At 41.3% G+C, this 23424-nt stretch overlaps 1 protein-coding gene across 3 annotated transcripts in view; it reads left to right on the forward strand.

The window, feature by feature from the left end:
• The window catches only part of LOC136438191 (ubiquitin-conjugating enzyme E2 C-like), a 37575-nt gene that overhangs the window by 12638 nt on the left and 1513 nt on the right, over window positions 1–23424 (forward strand). Inside the window, exons 4-6 of one of the 3 annotated variants that reach the window (XR_010756404.1) lie at window positions 4247–4451; window positions 17666–17725; window positions 18601–18732. Coding sequence is in view for 2 of the 3 variants with exons in the window: in XM_066432937.1 (XP_066289034.1) it covers window positions 4247–4451; window positions 17666–17725 (265 nt within the window). In the remaining variant the exon portion in view is untranslated. The remainder of the gene's footprint in view (window positions 1–4246; window positions 4452–17665; window positions 17726–18600; window positions 18733–23424) is intronic. The other 2 variants (XM_066432937.1, XM_066432938.1) reach the window with 2 other exon arrangements.

The following is a 23424-nucleotide window of genomic DNA, read 5'->3' on the forward strand; positions in this document are numbered from 1 at the left end:
TCCCAGCGGCAGCGAAAGCCGAGCAAGCCCACCGATCTTGTCCGCGACTTCCGTCTAGAGATGAGTTCGTCAGTCCGCTCATTGCCAAATAAGGCCAGCTCATTAATTATTCATGAGCAAGTGTCCGCGACGTCGCAATAACCATGTCTGGGCACGCTGATAATCAGGGCCCCTTCGCGACCGATGTATCGTGGAGCGTAGGGGGCCTGATTTATGAGGGTGGGGGCAGTTTGAATGTTTCAGAAAGGGGGGAGGGCCAAGGAAATTTTTTTTTCAGCTGGGGGGAGGGCCAGGGGAAAATTTGAGCAAGGGGGAAGGGCCAGGGAAATTTTTTCTGACCCGACATCCCACGCAACGGCCCTCCTCCCCACTAAATATCGTACTATCCCCAAGGCTTTCTTTCATGAAATAGATTTTGTGATTTTGAGGTGATTTTGAGGTGAGTGGCTTTGATATCAACGCACAGCATGATATATCCACCTAAAGGATATATCATTTTCAGGGTGACAATCCTTCTTTTAGCCAGAACCACCCTCAAGATTGCTCCAAAGTCTGGATTGCAACAAGGAGGTTAAAAAGGAAGAGGAGAGAGTTTGAAATTACTGCCTTTTGTCCTCAGTGGGCCGCAAGCGTCAAAACTGTAATTGACATGAACTTGTCAATTGCCCTGATTTCACTGGGCCAGCGCGGCACGCCAGCGATCTGTTCCATTGTTTACTTGCAAATTGGAGCGCCCCGGGGATTAGGAGTTTTAGTGGAGGGACAGTCGTAAGTTCAATTTTAGCTATTTTGAGGAATTAATCTTTTAAGAAATCAGTGAGAGGGTCGGGAAAAAGTAGATAGCGGAGAAGACGATCGGAGGAAATTCAAGCGCTGCAACAGCCTTGAAACAAGGTTAATCTTTGTAACAACATCCACCCTACAAACTACATGGTCAAACAAAGCGCTGAACTAATACGACTGCTACATTCTGCATGTAATATGTCAGTCTTTTTGTACAGATTCTGTGTCAAAGATCCTAGGTATAAGGGCATATATCTTGTTTCTTTTCGGCAGCTGTGAGAACAAAATTCGATACATTCTACCATGATTCCACCGATTCTACACACATAATTCAGTACCTCATTGATCCTCCTTCGCCAGCAGAGAGGCACAAAACACAGTTAAAGCCGAGAATTGTAGGCGATGCCGAAAAATGGCCCCGATGCTGATTGTGAAAGTTTGACAAATTGAAATTTCACATCGTCAACCATCTAAAATATATATCGGCATATCCAGAATAAATCACATAATATCTACAAAACGACAACATTTGAGGGCATGTTTCTGTTCTAAAATGTTCGCTTAATAATAGAAGTAAAATGTTCGCTTCGAGCCTTAACACACAAAAAATGCTGTAACTCGCCCATTTTTCGGAGTTTCACGTATCAAAACGAATTCGCCAGTTCAACCCACCGCCATTGCTGGCTACTGCGCAGCTCTAATACGCACCCCAAATAAGGAAATCCTCGGAAACTGCAGGCATGTCCGCCTCAGCTCGGCGGCACTCGGAGATTCTCGCCAGCCTTGACGTCATTTTAGGCTCATTTGCATCGGAACTGGCGGGAAAATTAGCGGCCCAGAGCGACACCAAAGCGGTGCCGCCGGGGCTGCCGGACAATGCGACTCAGCGGGATTTATCAGGGCAGAACAAAAGGCCGCGGTGGGTGTTAATAGGCGAACTCTCTCCTTCCTATTTTAACCTCCTTGATTGCAACAATTCATATAAAAACAAAATCTAACACAGATCTTGCCCTGCTACCTCTAACCCCCACCAACCTTCCTGTCACATGACTTGCACATGAGCACGAGATATGTAACATACATGTATGACATTATAACAGAATAAACTCCTGAACCAGTAACAGCAAGTTGCATGGAAGCGTCATGCCTGATGTATATTTCATATGCAATCAACACTGCCTACTTCATGTTTTCTAAGTTGCACGATAGCTAGTATGAGTGGTATCTGTTAAGTAGCCGACATCAAACCTTTCTATGGCTTTTTCAAATCTCAATCGAAGCCCTGGAAGCTCACAAAAACAGTGTCACTCTCATAAAATTCGGTAGATCTTCAATTGAAACAAAGGAATCAACACTTTTTCTTTTTAAACCATCCAAACCCTTCATACTCATAGATTGTGGAATTTGAGCTGAAAAAGACGAAAACACACTGCCCTCCGCTAAACAAGATGTTGTTTGGTCAATGGGAACACGATACTATTTAATTTATATTTTGAAATATTAGTAGTATTATATGCTACATACGAGCTTAATTTGATGAAATTGGTGAATGTTGCTGGAGCAACCTGAAATTTGGATGTGCAACCTAGCATTTGCCCTAGGTTGCAACATGGGCAACATGGCTCAAAAAAGGATTTTGCACCCTGGTTAAGACAATAATAATTACATTTTACTTTCTGTAGCAAGGATTTCTATATCAGCATGTTTTGCTGGAAGACTGCGAATATTTTGATGTGCCAACATGAAACATTTTTAATGCCCCTTGTTAGGTGGGCAAGAAATGGAAAGCATCAGTTCCAGAGAGGCGTTAGATATATTCAATGGCTCAAGGAGTCAAAAAAACGTAAAACCTTATCCTCTACGTAATTTGTCAGGTTTGCACGGCGCAGGTTTCAGCTTATGTCTAACGCCGCTAGTTTACTAAATTGAGAACCATCATACCCAAGCCTGATTTTTTCATTCTGAAAAATTCCAGGTCTTTTAATTTCTTTTCTGTAATCTTGAAAACCTTTCTGCAAATTGCAGACTGCAGGTGGGTATTTTGAACACTGCATTTCCAAGGTACATGTAACGTCAGTTCACATAAACGCACGTAGTAAAATAAACTCAGGATTTTTGAAAACGGTGTATTTAGGGATATGTGGTAGATGCAACATTAGTTATTACTATTCAGAACACTGTCTGAAAAGCTTCGTTAACCATGCATTAGAAGATGGCGACGTCAAAAACTCTCCGTCTCTTATTGACACAGTCTGAGGGCTTCGTGGGAGAATCACACTACATGCATGCATATGGTTGTTCGCTGGTTTATAAGAAAAATGTCACATCTGCTTCCTGCTAAACACAATTATTTACAAGACAACTTATTACAATCTCCAGACCTTTACTAACTGGCAACAGGACTCTAAGCGTGATCAATCATCAAAAACGCCTCTTTGTTGCTGTGACCTATGGCTACGACACTACAGTATATTTTCCCGCCACCATATTCATTACCCAAAATCCTGCTATTCAGCAGACGACGAAAGTTTGTGAGGACAAAAGTTTGTCTAAATGTTGTGTGTGATAGTGGACTGAGGGCGATATTTTCCTAGTACAAGGAGAAACACATAGACATAGTAGTACCGGGTATTGCCATTTCTACGGCATCCAGCTAACGTCCCGATGAACAATGTACAAATTGCCATGACGGTCGACTTTGAGTGAGGTTCTACCGACTCAACAGAAGGGTTGTTTCTGAAGGCCTGATGTGTGCGCTCTGGCCATTTTCTTGTGTGCATTTTTTTACTTGGACACGTTTATATGACCTTAGAACTCTCTTAAGGCCAAGGTGGGAACAATAGCTGCTATGTAAAAGCTAATTAGAGGCAAGATACCAATGACGAATCTTCTCTCCTGAAAAAATGTTAGCACCTGTCCGAGAGCACCGTCATTCTGCGTGCGATGGACGGTAGTTTCAAATTACAATATTATGATATCAGCACGACTACAGACAAAATATAACATACATAGCATTAGTGGTAATCCATGATATTGACAGACTAACAGAAAAAAAGGATGGTCTATTGTTCTGTCAGATTGGTTTCAATTAACTCGTATCGGTAAAATCTTGGTTTTACGTTAACTAACGTTACCTCCATGGTACTTACATACCAAATTTCATTTGGCCATGAGATCAGGTCAAAGGAACACAAAATGTGCGTGTTTGGGGTAAAAGCAGAGTCGTTTTAAAGGTCTGGATCTTACTATTCTTAGAGAAAGAAAATTAATGTCTGATTGACGGCTGTGCATTTGTAGCCACAACTTGGAAGGTGTGTAAAAATATAAATACAATGTACTTATCTAAAATTACGGAAGGGAGACTTTGACAGGTAATTAAACACTGTTCGTACCTTAATTGTTTTCCAAATGTCCATGTAATATTTTTCATGTCATTGTCATGAATGTTTCTCATTTCTCTTAGGTATATGAAGGCCTGAAGTACAAACTGTCACTGGAGTTCCCCCAGGGTTACCCGTACAAACCCCCCACCGTACGGTTTGAAACGCCATGCTTCCATCCCAACGTAGATGAACACGGAAACATCTGTCTGGATATACTGAAGGAGAAGTGGTCTGCTCTGTATGATGTCAGAACAGTTCTACTATCCATTCAAAGTCTTCTTGGAGGTAACAATAATCAAATACATTATAGTTATACAATAATGTTTCAATGAGTCAAGTATTTGTTACTACAGTCAAACCTGTATTAGCGGTCACATTTGCATAGCGGCCACCTGCCCATAGTGGTCCCTTTTTGTCGGTCCCTTGGATTTTTCCCATTGAGATAAGCATTAAGATTTAGGCTATAGCGGCCACCTGTCCAACGCGGTTGCAGCCAGACGATTTTCAGTCCCGCGAGTAAAGTAACACTGCCGATAACGGTCACGGCGCGCCGGTAGAAGCCACATCGCCACCGCACGCCGGGTTCAAAATCTTCATTTTTTCAAAATGGCGCTGATAGTGAGCAGCATAAAAGTCAACGGAAGACACCACTGTTACAGAGGTATAATGCGCTAAATTTATTTTGCTGTAAAGTATCACTGAGGATAATTACTTTACCAAAAGCTTCAAAATAAATATGAATAACATTAATATGATGTAAAATTTGGGCTATGGCAATTTTCTGAGAAGAAAAAAGCCATCTAAAGAGCGACCTTCTTCTGAGTACCCTATTAGCATAATGGTAGAAGCTGATAATGACAAGCGGGAAGCGAACTACCACAACAACAACAGACTGAGGAAAACTGTCGCCATGATTTTATGTTTGAAAACGGTCAAAAACGAACAGTAAGTGGCAACTGAGCAACATGTATTTTGTTCTTAACTAACTAGTTGGCATTTTGCTGCGAATGACTTTGTTTCATATGACTAAAACTCGTTGGTGACGCGTATGCCTGCACGGCAAAGCAGTTGCGAAGGATCAAGAGTAGAGTATGGCGATGCTGGTCTGTTCAGACATGAAGCTCGAGCAAGTCATGGGTTTTGGAGTTGGCAGATACAATAATTCTTTTTTCAAGCCAATAATAGAAGTAAAAGAACAACAATCAAACTTCTAAAAAGTGACTTATGTATGCAATGTTTACATATGTACTGTACGGTGAATAAATGTATCTCAGTGGGTACTGAGAACACGTGTCCCTTGTGGTCAATTAACAGCCTCCACTTTAATTTGGGACTTCCAGTTTAATTTGGGACTTACCTCCCACATTTCAGTCATCTTAAACCCAAATGGCTTGATATCACATATGTGAGGTAAAAATGAGGTTAAGAATACGTAGCAGCTATTGATGACCCCCTGGGGATTAGCCAACTTCTGGAGAATTCTGGGGAATTCCGGCAATCTGAGCCAGAATTCCCAGAATTCCAGGAATCGAAGCTGGAATTCTGGGGAATTCCGGGAATCTGAGCCAGAATTCCCCGGAATTCTGAGGAACTGGAGCCAGAATTTTTCAGAAGTCTGGGAACGTGAACCATGGGATATGGAATTTTTGTTGATAGCACTCTATTAGAACCCGCTGTGGCACGCACAATTGGCGAGGCTAGATCGAAAAGGTCTGGAGCAACTGCCATTAGGCGCCAAAGTGACTTCAATACAACAATTGCCCCATGTGCAGTCATAGAACTTTAGATTTAAAACCACTTACACCGTGAAGGACCCCTACTCTATTCGATAAGTGGGGTGGGTTCTTTAACGTGCCCGAGGTCTGGCTCTCCTAAAAAAATCGACCTTCATTTAATGTCCTTTCCGAGGAACGTCCCTAACTGAAGCTAGGTACATGTACTCATTTACACCTGAATGAAATCTTTCCTAAGGGCACAACATTGGGGCATATCGGTGGTTTCGAACCCGGGACCTCTCGGCTGTACGCGAAACACCCTACCGATTGCGCTGCACAATGCCACAAATAATGGATTAGCTCCTTGTTAGTTGCCTAAGAGGCAATGAATCTTGGGGGTCTTGAGGCATGCTCTCTTACAATACAGGCCATACCAATTAAATTTGTTGATTCTTGGATCTAAAAAAAAGCTTAACTGGAAAAGACATATTAAAACCTGAGGACCAGGCCTTGGTGCACTTAATTCAATAGAGTGAATACAGTCATATTTAACTTTTCCTTTTTTCCTCTGCTTTTGCGATGTCTGCATCATATACAGTATCTTTATTATCAAATTTCCAAGAACCAACAATTTAGATTGGAGTGGCCTTAGGAAATCCATTTGCTATATGCTATTTTCTGCATTGCATTGAGGAAGATTTTAAAGAGTTTAATCAGTCTTATTTTTGCAAACATTCTGTGGCACTGTTGACAACCTGATAAAAATTGTGTAAATTTGACATTTTTGTCATGAGGAATTGAATGGAGCTTTCAAGTTGGTAGTACATGTATGTAATGTGTCATTTACTCTTCACGGTGATAGTCGGGTGATGTTTCTGTATCAATTAAACAGTATAATGTTTGGGCATGTGAAAAGGACTATGGATTTGTCCAAACATCATTTCAGTTTCAAATTTGAAAGACACCCTGCCCTGTGGTTGTTAAAAATACTTGAATTCTGCAAGTCTGACTGGAAGGAAGAAGCAATTCCAGGAGGCTGCATGTACATGCATGACAAATTTCATTTGTCTCAATTATATGCTAGATTACAGTGTGTACCTTGCTAATCCTTTGGAGGCCCTCTCACCCCAGTTTGTTATGATAAGGCAATCCCACCAGGCCCTCTGGACTGGCTGACAGGAGAAACCAGTAGCCACATGTAGACCTGAGTTACACATGCTGTTAGGGGACACTTTTCATTCTATTAGATTAGGCATGACAGATCAGGACTTAACAATGGCCTGAGTCAGTATAAAACATAGCATCTATGTTATTCATCTACAAGAACTAGTATAATAACATTTTATATGTAATGTACTTGAAGTTGACTACTTTAAGGCTTCTCATGAAACTGCAGATTACTGGACTTGGGACATTTGTGATCATCTGCCTAAAACACAGCATGTTTTCAAAGTATAGGCTAAGAAAGGAATTATTTCTGAGGGACTGAAAACAACTGATCCTAGGCCTGGGATAACATCTGGTTGACCTTTTGGTCACCTTTCCTTTGCCAGGGACAGTCTGGACCAAGTGGCTAATCCCTTGTGGCTACATGTAGTGTACATGTACAGATGGTGCCCAGATATCAGAAATCAGAGTGAAGAACTAAGGATTGGAATTTCAACGTTACATTCTCTATCCCACTGTGGATTTACAACAGTTAGGTCTTAATCCTCTACCCTTCCAAGCCAAGCTGTAGTTGTACATCAGCAATCAATGATAGTCTATACTGAACAATTTGGATTGACTTTTCAATGTTTCTTTGCTATCTTCGGAGTGCCATGTAGCCAGTTGAAAATTAGAATGACCTTTGACCAATCTTACACATCCTGGTATGTTGACACAAAGTTATCTTTTTCTCAGCTAAAAGGAGGACGTGAATGCCATCAATTTGATTTTTTAGCTTTTTCCACCAGCCAAATTCTCCCTTCCATCTCTCCTTGGCCATTATCTTTGGGCCCAGACAAACTGAAACTGTATTAGATTAATAATTTCTGAGTCTATTGTATTCTTGTGACCTATAAGTGTAGGCTTCAGATAGTGGGTGTGGTGTGAGTGTATTGTCAACTTTGGGAATCAAATAGAACTGAAGGGAAATGGGAAGCTTGCTAGAGAAGGGAATTAACCAAGGAGAGTGCTCCTTTGGGGAAATGTAATAGACTGAAAACTTTGTTGGATAAGTTTGTTGAGGGCCTAGGTGGATGCCAAGGCTGCTACTCCTCTCTTATGAGATAGAAGAAGAAAAAAGTGGGGACATAGCATCACTCTAATTAAGCCCTGTTCATGATTCAAGAAGTGAAATGGTTCGCCCTGTTCATGATTCAAAAAGTAAAACAGTTCAAACCATTTCAGTTTTCTTGCATTTTATTCTGAACTTCCACCCGAGATAGTCTGCAACATTTCAGAATAAAACAATTTCGGGGAATTGTCATCATGAACGCAAAAGTACCATGAAAATGTTTTGCCTCTGTGTTTATGACATCGTACTCCAGGCACGTGGGCTCATCGTTGACGGCATCTGTGACTCTGGGTGAGCAAGGTAAATTGGATATTTTGGTTGCATGTTTTTATATAATCTTGTTTTGACCTCCAACTCGAGTTCTTATATGGTTGACTAAGGAAACCTGGGAGTCTTGATATTCTGGGAAATCAGGAGATCCAGAGGAAACTTGATGGCGTATATCAGAACCAGATGTAGGAAGACATTTCAGGCCATGAAGGAATACAGCTTCAACAGGGCAGTGCCTATAGAAGACAACTAACGTACAACTCTTGGTTAGCTTGGAAAAGTGAAAGTTTAAGCTGGCGATTGGATGTTTTGGCCGCGTTTTTGAATCGTAAAATGTAATGTTACGGTCACCAATTTGAGGCGGTGCGGGATCACAACAGACTTTGCATAAATGAGATTTGATGTAAACCTTTCTGAGCGTGGGTGTAAGTTTGCATCGTAAACGCAAAATGTAAACTGTTTCAGATCTGATTTTAGCCAAAACGAATCAAATCATTTTGATTTTTGTATCATGAACGGGGCCTTTAAGCGTTGAGTCCTTTTGCATACAATCCCTGCACTATGTTTCCCTCCAAATATGGAAAAGGACCAATGGGAAAGCAGAACAGGATCTGGAAAGCTTAAAATTAATCTGTGGCCCACCTTCTTGGTTACTGGGGGGCTGTAGTGCACTACGTTGAATTTTGCTGAAGTGTGATGGGTTAAGCCGCTTCAGGCACTTTGTACCTAGGCTATATATAAGACAGGACACATTGTACTTGCTCATTGAGCCTTTACCACCATGGAAGCCACAGAAAAGGCGAAACTAGTCTGGATGTGGGCTTGAATAAAGTTCTAAACGAGAACATGCGGCTACTTTTCTGAAGATACGGTGTGGGTGTGTACGGTTGGCTCGAGTTTGCCCACTACATGTACTTTGCCTAGTCATTAGAGTAGAGTTAGGCTAGTGCATATATTGTGTTTTATTTTTAGTTACCCTGATACATGTAGCAGGGCTGACAGTTCTAGTTAGCTAGCTTTAATTGTCTAATCTACTTTCTATGGTTAAAAGATTCAACCATCAAGATATCTTGCCTGGCTATAAAGCTCTCCCTCCCTAGGCCTTTGTATCCTATATGAATCAGCTGTATTTGTTGTAAAAGTATTTAGGCTGGAAATTGTCTGGAAAAGACAGAAAAGCTTTTCTCACACAACAAAAAGAGTACAGTCATTTCCGTAGGGTGAACTCGGAGTGGACAAATTTAAAAGAAAGTGCAATACGTACTTGCAAAGCGTACTAACTTGAACTTTTGAAAAAACAATGAGCCTGAACCAAACCCTCACATCTGTTTGGAGATTACCAGGGGCTCTCTGTGAAACTGCCTGGCCAGAGTCAAATGTCTTTTCCAGAAACGTGCCTCTACAGTATAGGGCTACCATCTGGTGAGGCTGCTAAGTGGTAATCTCCAAGCAGATCCACGCCAGGCGCGAAAATCGTAGTATGCTAGCCAGAGAGGGTCCAGTCATCCAGAGAAGGTTCATCAGCCCGACTGGACCCTCTCTGGCTAGCATACTACGATTTTCGCGCCCGGCGTGGATCTGCTTGGAGATTAGCTAAGTGGCACCCACAGTTCAAGCATGTCCAATCAAACCTCAGTACACCCTTTAGTTCAGGGTACATGCCTGGCTGCATGTAGGATGGCCTATATGCTAGCTCATGGTACAGAAAACTTCTTATAGCACAATTTCTTATGATATACATAGGAATGGAAAGAACATTTCAATCTTCGTAGATTCACTTCGGATCACTTACTAAGTCCATATATAATTGATCCGATGTCCTATTCACAGTGATAAGACTTGGGATCATCAATTTTGCAAGTAAATTATTACATGGCTTAGTAATATTTGCAAATTGAACATTTACAAAAAGTAGGATCATCATTCAGATGTTTCCAATGGACTGGATTCCCATCACAGGGGATTCCCATGGAAACTAGGCCATGGAGAAAGAAGATACAGCTTGACCCCTTGCCCCCTCACACAGACTGGTAAGTGCAGGTTCCCCTGAGGTTTGTTGGAATTTAGCCTGGGCACACACTGGACAGTGTACCCTGTGTGTCGATGCACCTCTGAACGCTTTTGAGTTGTAAAGAACCCTTTACAAAGCATTGAAAACTCATTGGATAAAACTTGAAAACAATTTTGCAAAACAATTAATCTAAAATATCAAGATGAATGAACAGCAAGTCACTTAAAATGAGGCCAATACAGTAACACAAATAGGCATGTACACGTACTGTTGTACATTTGCAAATCAAGCTAGAAAGCTTGGAAATGGTAAACAACAGTTGTTGTGAGTGTGAAATGATCGATTGGGACTTAGAGCTTGAAAAAAAAAATTAATACATTGGGAAACAAATATCATAATTATAAAGCAATCATCTGAGATTCAGAAGGTATCTTCACAGCTTAGCCTCAAGTTAGTGAACACTAGAGTAGAGTAGAGTTGATTCCGCCAGGTAGGAACTCTGGTTCCAGCTAGACTTATATTATATACTCTGTTTAAAATGTGGCAACCTGGTATTGAGTACCCCCAGTGAGTTGAAGTAACTGCATACTCTAATAAGTGTAAGCTTATTGTGGATCCCAAATAGTCAAGTCAAGTCAAGGTAGACCCTTGACTAATCAATCCTCAAGCTTGCTTCACTACCCCTCAGGATCTCTCAGGTCAGGTCTGGCATGTCTAAAGTTCAGTTCAAACTGCTAAACTCAGTCATTATGAACAAGGTCAATAATATTCTGTGGTGTAGTCATATCTAAAAAAATGTACATGGTTAGGTTTACATTGAATGTAAATGGAGGTTTAAGGTATCACAAAGTCTGTAAGGCCAGTTAGAGCACTGACCAGTGGCAGGAGCAGAATTGGGTCAAATCATGCTTTGGTGACACAAAAAAAGTACAGTGACTTTCAAATTTGTACAGTGACTTTCAAATTCGTACAGTCAAATAAAAAGTACAAAACGGAATTAGAAAAGTGATAGGATTCAGCTCCCCCTCCAAGATACATTGAAAAATTATTGATTTTGAAAGAGTTATCCTTCTACCTTCTAGCAGTATCAGAATGTTAGGTTATTAAATGTTTGAGTGGCACGCCCATGGCAAGGACTGTTACCAATTCTGCAATATTGTCTAGCTGTCTGTTCAGCAAAAGAAAGCACGAACACAAAACAAATAAATTCTGTGGCCAAACCACAACCCATTGATTATATATGGATGACATCCGCGCTCGCATCAATTTTCGTCCATTTTAATTTTTTTTGTACAGCTTTCGGCCATAGTGTAAATCGTAATATGCAGGTGTAAAGTGAGAAAATACTCCTTTAACTTAAATTGAAAAAAATTTTTTTTTCGGAAAATGGATACTAAATGTCTTACAATAGTGGAAAAATGTTTCCGTGGTCATTTTTGTTAATTGGCTTGGCCTCGCAAGCACCGCCTTCAACATAATGGTCCTTAGCAGGCCAGCCTCAGGACCCAGCTCAGATGTGGTGTAAATAGACAGACTGTACCAAATACACATGTGGGCCTCCTTGTCACAAGCTAATTAGTCATGCCTCCTTATCCTTAGATAAATAGAGGTGGTTCACTGAAACAACAATTGTAGCTACTGGTACCACTAGTCAGCTGACACTAAATGTTTTATCCCTTGCCCAAGCCTGATGATAGCCAAGTGATAGCTAAAAATGTTGAATGTCCTTAGCACCAAAATCCTTCCCCTATTCTAATGAATGGTTCAATGTACCGTGAATGATGAAGCTCCATGCTTCAAATTTATGGCAAACCTCAGGTAAAGCTCATTGTTCCAGAAAGTGCAAGGCCCCCTCCTATCTTGTACATTGTACATTGTACTGGTCATGACTGAACTGCAACCATTTAGCTACAGGCTATGAGGTATATAAAGAAAGAAAGTAAAAAAGAGGACAGAGGGAAGAGTAGAGATCATTCTTCTAAAGAGGAAATAAGCGTCATGTAACGGTATTTCCACAAGCTGACGTCCAACACCTTCCAACCTGGTTGTGTGTCGCTTCAGCGAGGGGCATGACAGTTCCTCTGTTTAAAGAGAAACCGACACGGTGACGGTAATAGGAGGTCATGGGTCAAATGCTAATAACATGTTGATAAATCCTCACTAGTAATAGAAAAATGTTTTTCTTTATTCTAAATCATTTTTGTCATTGTCATTAAAAGTTGTTGAATGCTGCAAGACAGTGCAAGTGCAATGGCCTGCCACCAGTGACTGCTTCTTTGGTGTTCTCCTATGAGTATGACCCGATCAACGTGCCTGGCTTGCACTACCGCCAGCGTGGCGAGGACAAATGCCAGGTTCAAGCCTGGGCATTGCCTGTCCCTGTACATTTTCCTCATCTCCTTCTTTGTTGGACGTGTAAGCAGGAAAAACGCGGGTACCAAACTTTGAATATGTGAACGGCTGCAGGATGAAAACAAGCGGCTCTTCTCCCGCCATGTGCAACGGTAATATCCTGCGCCACGAGTGGCCCGTTGTGCTTCCGCCTGTGTGTCGATCAAACTCTATTAAGACAACCGTCGCATGACGATATACTGTCACCAGCCTAAAGCAGGCCTTTTAAACTGTACAATTTTTTTTTCAGGTGTCAACAGTGCCACTTTTCTGGCAAAGTCAAATTTTGAAATTTGTTCCTAGATCAGTCTCAGCCTCTCTCGAGTGGACGTTTATCTATCATAAGGCCGAGTCTGAGTGGATTTATCACAAGTCCACAACAATCTTATTTGTTGCTTCTTAGATTTTTTTTCAGGAAAAAAAAGGAGTGACAGGGCGAAAAATAAAAAAATAAGAAGATCTGGGGTGAAGATACAGGCTTACATAATGTAAAGAACAAGAGATTAGAGAATTATTCAAGTTTTCAGCTTTTCATGGCACATTTTCTGCAATGTGAATCCCTTCCTATGATCTAGCACTACAATTCTGGTGCTAACTGAAGACTTTGCCAATATGACTACTCTCCCATTTCTTTAGTAAACAGAATAAAGCATCAAAATACACTTTCTTGGAAAATGACTGAAAAATTGCAATGGAGTATTGTTGATCTAATAACACTAAACATGCTTATTATGATACGGTCACATTTATCATTAACATAGTGGTAAAATCTGTCCATTCCTTAGAGCAAACAACAAAAACAATGTAGCCTCACTTCCCAAAAGTAAATTGTATACCCCAGGTCCCCGATAGATATTAACAAATTATCTCAGTTCACTTGGATTGTGGGACACCTTTAAAGACTTTTCAATACCCTATTCAATCCAATCTGCAGTCCGTGATCAATAAGATGGCCGGCTGATGTTTAAATCCAGTTTCGGTGCACAGCGACCATCGGCTGACACGGAAATCCCTCAAAATCTTGTGCTGATCGAGCAAACACTGGGTGTTTTACGGCTGATAATGTCATTTACTTTAAAGCTTGTAGACTCGTTGTCCAATCGTTTTCTGACCAATGTGAGAGATTGTTTTAGGAGAGCCACACCTCAGGCCCGTTAAAGAACCCACCACACTTATCGAATAGAGTAGGGGTCCTTCACGGTTTAAAATGTACAGCTGCACATGGGGCAATTGTTGTATTGAAGTCACTTTGGCGACGAACGGCAGCCGTTCCAGACCCTTACGATCTAGCCTCGCCAATTGTGCGTGCCACAGCGGGTTCTAATAGAGTGCAATCAACAAAATTTCCATAGCCCATGGTTCACGTTCCCAGACTTCTGAAAAATTCTGGCTCCAGTTCCCCAGAATTCCGGGGAATTCTGGCTCAGATTCCCGGAATTCCCCAGAATTCCAGCTTCGATTCCTGGAATTCTGGGGAATTCTGGCTCAGATTGCCAGAATTCCCCAGAATTCCCCAGAAGTTGGCTAATCCCCAGGGGGTCATCAATAGCTGCTACGTATTCTTAACCTCATTTTTACCTCACATATGTGATATCAAGCCATTTGGGTTTAAGATGACTGAAATGTGGGAGGTAAGTCCCAAATTAAACTGGAAGTCCCAAATTAAAGTGGAGGCTGTTTCAACCTTTTCTCCATAGCGGCCACCTGTCCATAGCAGCCAGTTTTCGCCAGTCCCTTGAGTGACCGCTATAGACAGGTTTGACTGTATTATGTACGTTTTGTAGACATTGAAAATACAACTTTTCCATCAGATACACTGAGGCCAACTTTCATTCTTCCTTTTGCACCCTGCCTTTTGTTGGCTAAATCTGAGTTCAGGTGGTGTAAGCTAAACCTGTCATGACTCCTTATCATATAGCCAGATGTCGTTGACCGATCAGAAGGCTCCATTTACAGGTCATTATTTTCCCATATTGACCCCATTTTATGGATCATTAATCTCCATATAATATTGACCAGTTGTTCCAAGGTTCCCACTGGTCCAATTTTTTTGACGTTATCATTATTATGGAAGAGTGCTGTTTTTTATTCAATTCTAAGGAACTTTCTGATATGGACAGACTTGTGAAAACAGTGTTAGTAATGGTAAAAAGTAAAAACAATCGAAATCAAGGGTAAATCCTGCAAATAACAACATTAATGTTATTGCTAACCTGCCCCCTATTTTACATATGTTACAGCCCTCAAAGAAAAGAAAGCAGCCATCTTAGTTTTCTTCGATGGTGTGGCGTGTTTGATGCATGATAATGACTATATGATAATAACATGGAGGACCCGCTTTCCTTTGGTGTATATGGTGTGATAAGGCATGGTCAGGCCTAGGAAAATAAATGTTCTATTTCCTATTACGGTCCTGAAAAAAATTAGGGTCAGTAGGTAGGGATGCACCTCTTTTTTTTTTTTTTTACTGGTGACATCAAATGCACTGATTGTTACTACACTTACAGTGCTTGGGCCAGCCTCCTCACCAGTGCACTAAATTCTCATGCGGTTAAACATGCGCTGCCCGGAGGGGGGTGAACAAAATCTAATTAAAGTACCCCCGGAATAAAATTACCCATTGGAAAAGTGACAGGTGAATTCCGTGAATAGTTTCATCAGATTGGTAAGTCACTGAATAAAAAAGACTCTTTTTACACAACCAAGAGATTTATTCCACCGACGTTTCGGTGACCATCTGCCACCTTCTTCAAGGCAATTCTGACTGGTTCACATAGCAATGCAGCACAGGTGCTGCTGCTTATACATAATAATGAGATGCAATCCCAAAGTAATGACAAGTTAATTATTAAGAATATACATGTATAATAATCACTAAATACAATAGTCTATGTCATTGTCCAGTTGCTTTCTCACTGTCACAACATTTTAACAACTCTCTTTGTTTATTCTACAATAATTGTTGCAAAGTTAAGAATTTTTTTTTTAAATCCCAGCTTATCAAAGGGACTCATTCACCACTCAATGTTCGCAACGAAAAAAATCAGCGCTAGCATTAGTAGCAACACTTCACCCCATAGAAATACAATTGTGACTCAAACACTGCCCTCTAGCGGTATTTGCCAGTACTGCAGAAATGTGTCATTACTCTCATGCGTTCTCGAGCTGTTTAGCGATAGTTGATGAATCCAATATGGCGGCTGAATATTTACGTTTTTCGATCGGAAGCTACGATCTTTTTCGGACGGATTTTTGCGTTTTAGGCAGAATAAAACAAGTTAACTATGGATGCAAACGAGTGACAAAAAGTATTGGTAACTTTATAAACTTGTTTGGTTGGGGGTCGATTTCTGTGTTTGGACTGAAATTTACGAAAGTGAGAGCTTGTGTGTGTACACGTGTACATGTATGAAGTAGTAGAAGAGTAGAGTTTTCTTGGTCCAAATTTTCTACTTTATGCAAATAATTAACGCAAAATCGAGTTCTCAGGGCCGAAATTTAGGTAGCGCACTGCGCAAGCTAGATTAAGAAATGACTTGCACCAATCAAAAATTATATCGTTGCGCTGTACAACTGCTCGCACGCTGTTTTTCATCACTCAAGTTCAGATGTCAGATCGGAAATTTTATGTCCCTTGCCAGCGGCCAACACCCAAAAAAAAGCTAGGGTCAGGTTTTTTTTGCCAGGGTCGGTCAGGTAACCGGAAACACAACATTTTTTTCCTAGGCCTCAGTTCCTATAACCACATAAACAACCTCGTTGGACTCGGTCGTTCATTCGGTGGTTATAGGACGGGTCTTTAATGCTGTATTATATAGGTAGATGTCGTCGACCAATCAGAAGGCTCCATTTGCGGGTCTGTCGCTTCGCGACCGCGGTACTTTATTCGGTGGTAACAGGAACGACCATGCCTTATCACACCGTATAGACCTCAGGGCGGGTCTTTAATGCTGTATTACCGTAAAATTCCTATTTACGTACGCACCCCTCCTAACGTGCGCACCCCTGATTTGGGGACGATTGTGGGCCTGACTCACTGAGTTGAAACGTTCAGGGGAATAACCCTCCTATCGTACGCACCCCCTCTCCAGCATTTCGGTGGATAGTTAAGAGGTTGACATGATTGATCATCCTTACCGACTTAAAGGGGTACTGAGAAAATGTTTCTGGGTAGAAAATATCAAACAATTTAAATATATGTATTATTTATTCTTTATTACTGAATGATTGTGTGGTGGCATTCCACACTTCATTAGCACAAAGATGTACCATACTCTCATGCTGATATAAGATTTTTCCGAGGAAGAACCCCTCCTAACGTACGCACCCCGACTTTGGCGTCATGGAGCACCTGCTTGCAACTTGAAAAGTTTAAAAAGTGCGTACGTAAATAGGGATTTTACGGTATCGTATATCTAGATGTCGTCGACCAATCAGAAGGCTCCATTTAAGGTCCTTCTTTTCCCATATAAACCCGCTTTTGCGGGTCCGTAATCTTCATATAAACCCGGTATTTGAATTTTCAACAGCGGCGCAACCGGCACGCTCGAAATGCATTCTAAACATTCTATAGAGCCCCGTGTGATGCGAAACACCCGTAGCAAATGTTTTTGCAGCCCAGGTATGACATAAAATCAAATACTGCGCACAGTACTACTAACTAGTACTATATGGATAATGACTATATGATAATAACGTTAATGACCCGCTTTCATTCTGTCTATACGGTATGATAAGGCAAGGTCGTTCCTATAACCACCTCATAAACTGCCGAGGTCGCGAACACCATATAGACCTCAGGGCGGGTCATTAACCCTATATTATTTACTTTCAGAGCCAAACAATGACAGTCCGTTGAACGTCCATGCTGCAGGTCTCTGGGAGAACCAGACAGGTACATGTATGCTCCAGTGTTGATTCAAGACAAGAATATTTTATTGACAACATCCTGTCGGATCAGTTCAGAGACTTCTTCGCAAACTAAATCTGATACAAGAAATTTGGGAATTTCATTTTGATTGATTGTAAGTGCATTGTTTCTTTATCAGTTGTATTATCTTGTAAATTGTATGTATCTTCAAATAAAGGTCTTCAGATGTGTCGTAATGTCAGGGTTTGAATCCTGACATGCCACATCAACAAATTGTGCCCTTGGGCACAGTTTCCTCACTTCAGTCAGGTGAAACCCGAGTACATTTGTACCTAGCTTTGGTTAGGAACGTTCAGCAGATAGAACGTTAACGGTGTACACCCCAGTTCTTCCATGACAGGGGTCCATGGTAGTACGCGACAAAAGAGTGACAAAAGGGTTTCGAGGGCCTAGGTTTGAGATCACATTTCTCATAATGTGCTACTAACTGACACTGAATACTAACATGGCTTAAAAGCGTATGGATTGTGTGTTTTTTTGTTGAAAATTGAGTTTGGGTCTGAGTGAAAGTGATGCTTCCCTTTGCCTGAGATTGACCTTTGTAGCATTCTGTGGGACTCGCGCCGTAGAAACTTGAGTACTAGAAATTTCTTTATGATTGGCTTAATTATATGTGAGGTTTTTCTCATTGTGACAACATCAGTCGTTTTTGCCCGAAACTTTTTTTCAATGAGTTTTATCCTGCGCAAAAATGCCCAATTTGTTGCATCATTCCTGACGTGAAAATGATGTTTTTTCTTCTAAGTTACCAAAATTAGATAGGTTGAACAAACAAAACTCAGATGGTCATGTAGCGGAAGGGATATGCTTTCATCCAATACACATTTACTTTGCTTCAGAATAATTCCCTTGGAGAGACGATGCCTAGACTTGAGGGTGTGTGCAGCCTCCAATTGAAGGTCCTGTGTCACACCTTGAGCAGTTAAAAGAATCCACCACTGTATCGGAAAGTAGTAAGGGTCCTTCTGGATGTGAGTGGATCAAATAAATCTGTCTAGACAGGGTTGGACAATTTTTGAAAAATTCACTGGCCCAATAGGGCAAGTACATAAAATCTACTGGCCCGAGTCAAGTATTCAATGACATTTTTCTGATATATCTAGTATGCATTTTTACTTACAGCAAGAAAATCCTTATATTTCAGTAAACAAATCTCTCAGCAGTACCGTGCAGAACAGCTCATGACACTTGCATATATTATCAAAAACCATATTAGGAAGGCCAGACACGGCTAGCTTTACGAGCATCTGACAAGCTTTAAGCCTAGGCAGTTGGGTGAGCCACAAGGACCAGGCTAGTGCCCAATATCTACCCATGAAAAAAATCACACCAGCCCGATTGGGTAAGTAGGGTACACGTGCTGGCCCTGGACAATCGGGTACAACCCTACCGGATCATATGTAGCTTGAACTGTTCAGTACAAACCTGGTGTGTTGCGCCATAATAAGGTAGTTGAACTTATATCCTATACAAACCCTATTGTGAGAATTTGGACCAGTCCTTGTTTAGTGAACAGAAGTTGGTTTATGAGTCACAATTCACCTGCTGAGCCAATTAACACATTGCATGACTGGCACAAGATGACAACTAGCCCTTTCCCTCCAACACCTGGATTAGAACACGTGCAATGTTACTTGTTAGCATACGCCAAAACCAACTTTCTTCTGCTGGTGTTTGTGTTTGGTGTGAGATAGCCTTGTTGGTGAAGATGGCGACAAAGGCTACATTGACACATTCATAGGGCAATCTCATTATACAAGGCACAGATACCGGAACATGCACTATACTGAACCGGTTCCCACATGATTCCACAATCCTGTCTGGCATTTTTTGGATTCTTTAAAAACACTGAAAAGGATGTGTACCAGTACATACTTTTTACACAGTACTATGTTATATAGAGCATTATAACATGTAATGGTTCCCAGTTAGATCAGTACTTCATTTGATCATTGAAATGTCCTTGTCCAGCAGAGCAGTGCAGGTGCAATTTATCTGGTACTGGTAATTTCATATGTTACTTGCACCAGTGCATGTGTGATAAAAAAAAACCTACTGTAATTGACTTTATCTTCATCGTAGTAAAATTTTACTGTGTAAGGAAAATTGACATTTTCACTAAACTTTAACTTCACGGTGGCAGCAAGTGATTTACAGAACTGTTGTGTGATGGAATCATAGATAATAGCAATAGGTTTTTTCACAGTGATGATAAGTTCATGTTACAGAGTTGACCGTGAATACCGTGAACATAAAGTTACTGTGAAAGAAACAAGAATTACAGTATTTCAAGCCCTGGTAGGGGAATAGGAGTGCAGGCCACAGAACAGTAATGAAGCTTCCTATCTTAATATATGGCAATCATGTAAGAAAGAAGCTGTCAAAAGTCACCTACCAGAGTTTTAGTCCATGAAAAACATGCATTGGCAGGGCTGTCAGGCCCCCAAAGTTTCAATCTAGAGCATAATTTCAACTTTCTAATCGGCACAACCCCTACGAATCCGGCCATGTTTACTAAAGTTGACCTTTGACCTCCTTCTCTACCTGATAATCACACAAAAACACCAAACTTCTACTGCCTACAGACACCACAAACATTGATGAAAGTCTGATTTTTCAACACAATTAGAAGGAAGAAACCCTTACCTGTAACATCCAGCTCAGAAATACCAATATATCCTAGAAACAAACCCTCTACAGCTACTTTTACCAAGGGTACCAAACCTATTTCCATGGGCTAAAAGTTGGCCTTCTGCGCCTGCGCGAAATACTGGAGTATCCCCTGCATAGGGCTTCAGGTTCAAGATTGACAAATTTCAATCACTTCACATAGTGCGGGGAAGAGTTGTCGAGCACCATACCAACTTTAGAAGATCTCTGACCTGGAATGGTCCCTTGGGAATACTTTGGGAGACAGGTGTCAGAGTCCTTTCCTTAGAGCTTTGTCAGTGGTCTAAAGGCAATTGAAAGGTCCCATATTATTTAGAAAAAAGTGACATCAACAGGAGAAAAAGTTAAAAGCTGCTCACCCTGGCATAAGGAGATTACTCTTCCACACTTAAACCATCTAAAATTGTATTCAAAAGCTGTCAGGATAGACTTTGAAGCATTCAATGACACCGCATACTGCACTGTCCCCAAAAGACATAAAATCTCTTTTAGATGGCCAAAAATCACTAAAATGGAAGAATCTCTAAATAAACCTGACTCAAATGAGTCAGCCCTGACTCAAATGAGTTACCTTAGGGCTAACTCTTGGCTAGAAAACCAATTTTTTGGGAAATATGAGCCCCAATGGCTCACCTGACACCACCCCCCCCCCCCCCCCCATGCACTCAGTATGCTCTCTCAATAAATGCTTCAAAGTCAAACCCAAAGCTTTTAGATACAACTTGAGGTGCCTAAATGGATTGAGGGCAGTCTCCTTATGCCAGGTTGGGCACCTTTTGGCATTTCCTCCTCTATATGTCACTTTTTTCTCAATGATATGGGGCCTAACCTTAACCTAAGAACACAGCTATAGCCCTTCTGACACCTGTCTCAAAAAGTACTCCCAGGGGACCATTCCCAGGGGAATGGTCTCCGGGACATCTTTGAAACTTGTGATCTTGCCCGAAAACTCTTCCCCACATCATACGAAGTGATTAACGGCTGTCAATCTTGAAGCATGAAACCTCGGCCAAATGCTGCATAGGGCTTCAGGTTCAAGATTGACAAATTTCAATCACTTCACATAGTGCGGGGAAGAGTTGTCGAGCACCATACCAACTTTAGAAGATCTCTGACCTGGAATGGTCCCTTGGGAATACTTTGGGAGACAGGTGTCAGAGTCCTTTCCTTAGAGCTTTGTCAGTGGTCTAAAGGCAATTGAAAGGTCCCATATTATTTAGAAAAAAGTGACATCAACAGGAGAAAAAGTTAAAAGCTGCTCACCCTGGCATAAGGAGATTACTCTTCCACACTTAAACCATCTAAAATTGTATTCAAAAGCTGTCAGGATAGACTTTGAAGCATTCAATGACACCGCATACTGCACTGTCCCCAAAAGACATAAAATCTCTTTTAGATGGCCAAAAATCACTAAAATGGAAGAATCTCTAAATAAACCTGACTCAAATGAGTCAGCCCTGACTCAAATGAGTTACCTTAGGGCTAACTCTTGGCTAGAAAACCAATTTTTTGGGAAATATGAGCCCCAATGGCTCACCTGACACCACCCCCCCCCATGCACTCAGTATGCTCTCTCAATAAATGCTTCAAAGTCAAACCCAAAGCTTTTAGATACAACTTGAGGTGCCTAAATGGATTGAGGGCAGTCTCCTTATGCCAGGTTGGGCACCTTTTGGCATTTCCTCCTCTATATGTCACTTTTTTCTCAATGATATGGGGCCTAACCTTAACCTAAGAACACAGCTATAGCCCTTCTGACACCTGTCTCAAAAAGTACTCCCAGGGGACCATTCCCAGGGGAATGGTCTCCGGGACATCTTTGAAACTTGTGATCTTGCCCGAAAACTCTTCCCCACATCATACGAAGTGATTAACGGCTGTCAATCTTGAAGCATGAAACCTCGGCCAAATGCTGCATAGGGCTTCAGGTTCAAGATTGACAAATTTCAATCACTTCACATAGTGCGGGGAAGAGTTGTCGAGCACCATACCAACTTTAGAAGATCTCTGACCTGGAATGGTCCCTTGGGAATACTTTGGGAGACAGGTGTCAGAGTCCTTTCCTTAGAGCTTTGTCAGTGGTCTAAAGGCAATTGAAAGGTCCCATATTATTTAGAAAAAAGTGACATCAACAGGAGAAAAAGTTAAAAGCTGCTCACCCTGGCATAAGGAGATTACTCTTCCACACTTAAACCATCTAAAATTGTATTCAAAAGCTGTCAGGATAGACTTTGAAGCATTCAATGACACCGCATACTGCACTGTCCCCAAAAGACATAAAATCTCTTTTAGATGGCCAAAAATCACTAAAATGGAAGAATCTCTAAATAAACCTGACTCAAATGAGTCAGCCCTGACTCAAATGAGTTACCTTAGGGCTAACTCTTGGCTAGAAAACCAATTTTTTGGGAAATATGAGCCCCAATGGCTCACCTGACACCACCCCCCCCCCCCCCCCCCATGCACTCAGTATGCTCTCTCAATAAATGCTTCAAAGTCAAACCCAAAGCTTTTAGATACAACTTGAGGTGCCTAAATGGATTGAGGGCAGTCTCCTTATGCCAGGTTGGGCACCTTTTGGCATTTCCTCCTCTATATGTCACTTTTTTCTCAATGATATGGGGCCTAACCTTAACCTAAGAACACAGCTATAGCCCTTCTGACACCTGTCTCAAAAAGTACTCCCAGGGGACCATTCCCAGGGGAATGGTCTCCGGGACATCTTTGAAACTTGTGATCTTGCCCGAAAACTCTTCCCCACATCATACGAAGTGATTAACGGCTGTCAATCTTGAAGCATGAAACCTCGGCCAAATGGGCCACAGAACAGTAATGAAGCTTCCTATCTTAATATATGGCAATCATGTAAGAAAGAAGCTGTCAAAAGTCACCTACCAGAGTTTTAGTCCATGAAAAACATGCATTGGCAGGGCTGTCAGGCCCCCAAAGTTTCAATCTAGAGCATAATTTCAACTTTCTAATCGGCACAACCC

This window comes from Branchiostoma lanceolatum, chromosome 7 (assembly GCF_035083965.1).
Source record: "Branchiostoma lanceolatum isolate klBraLanc5 chromosome 7, klBraLanc5.hap2, whole genome shotgun sequence".
Taxonomy (NCBI): Eukaryota; Metazoa; Chordata; class Leptocardii; order Amphioxiformes; family Branchiostomatidae; genus Branchiostoma; species Branchiostoma lanceolatum.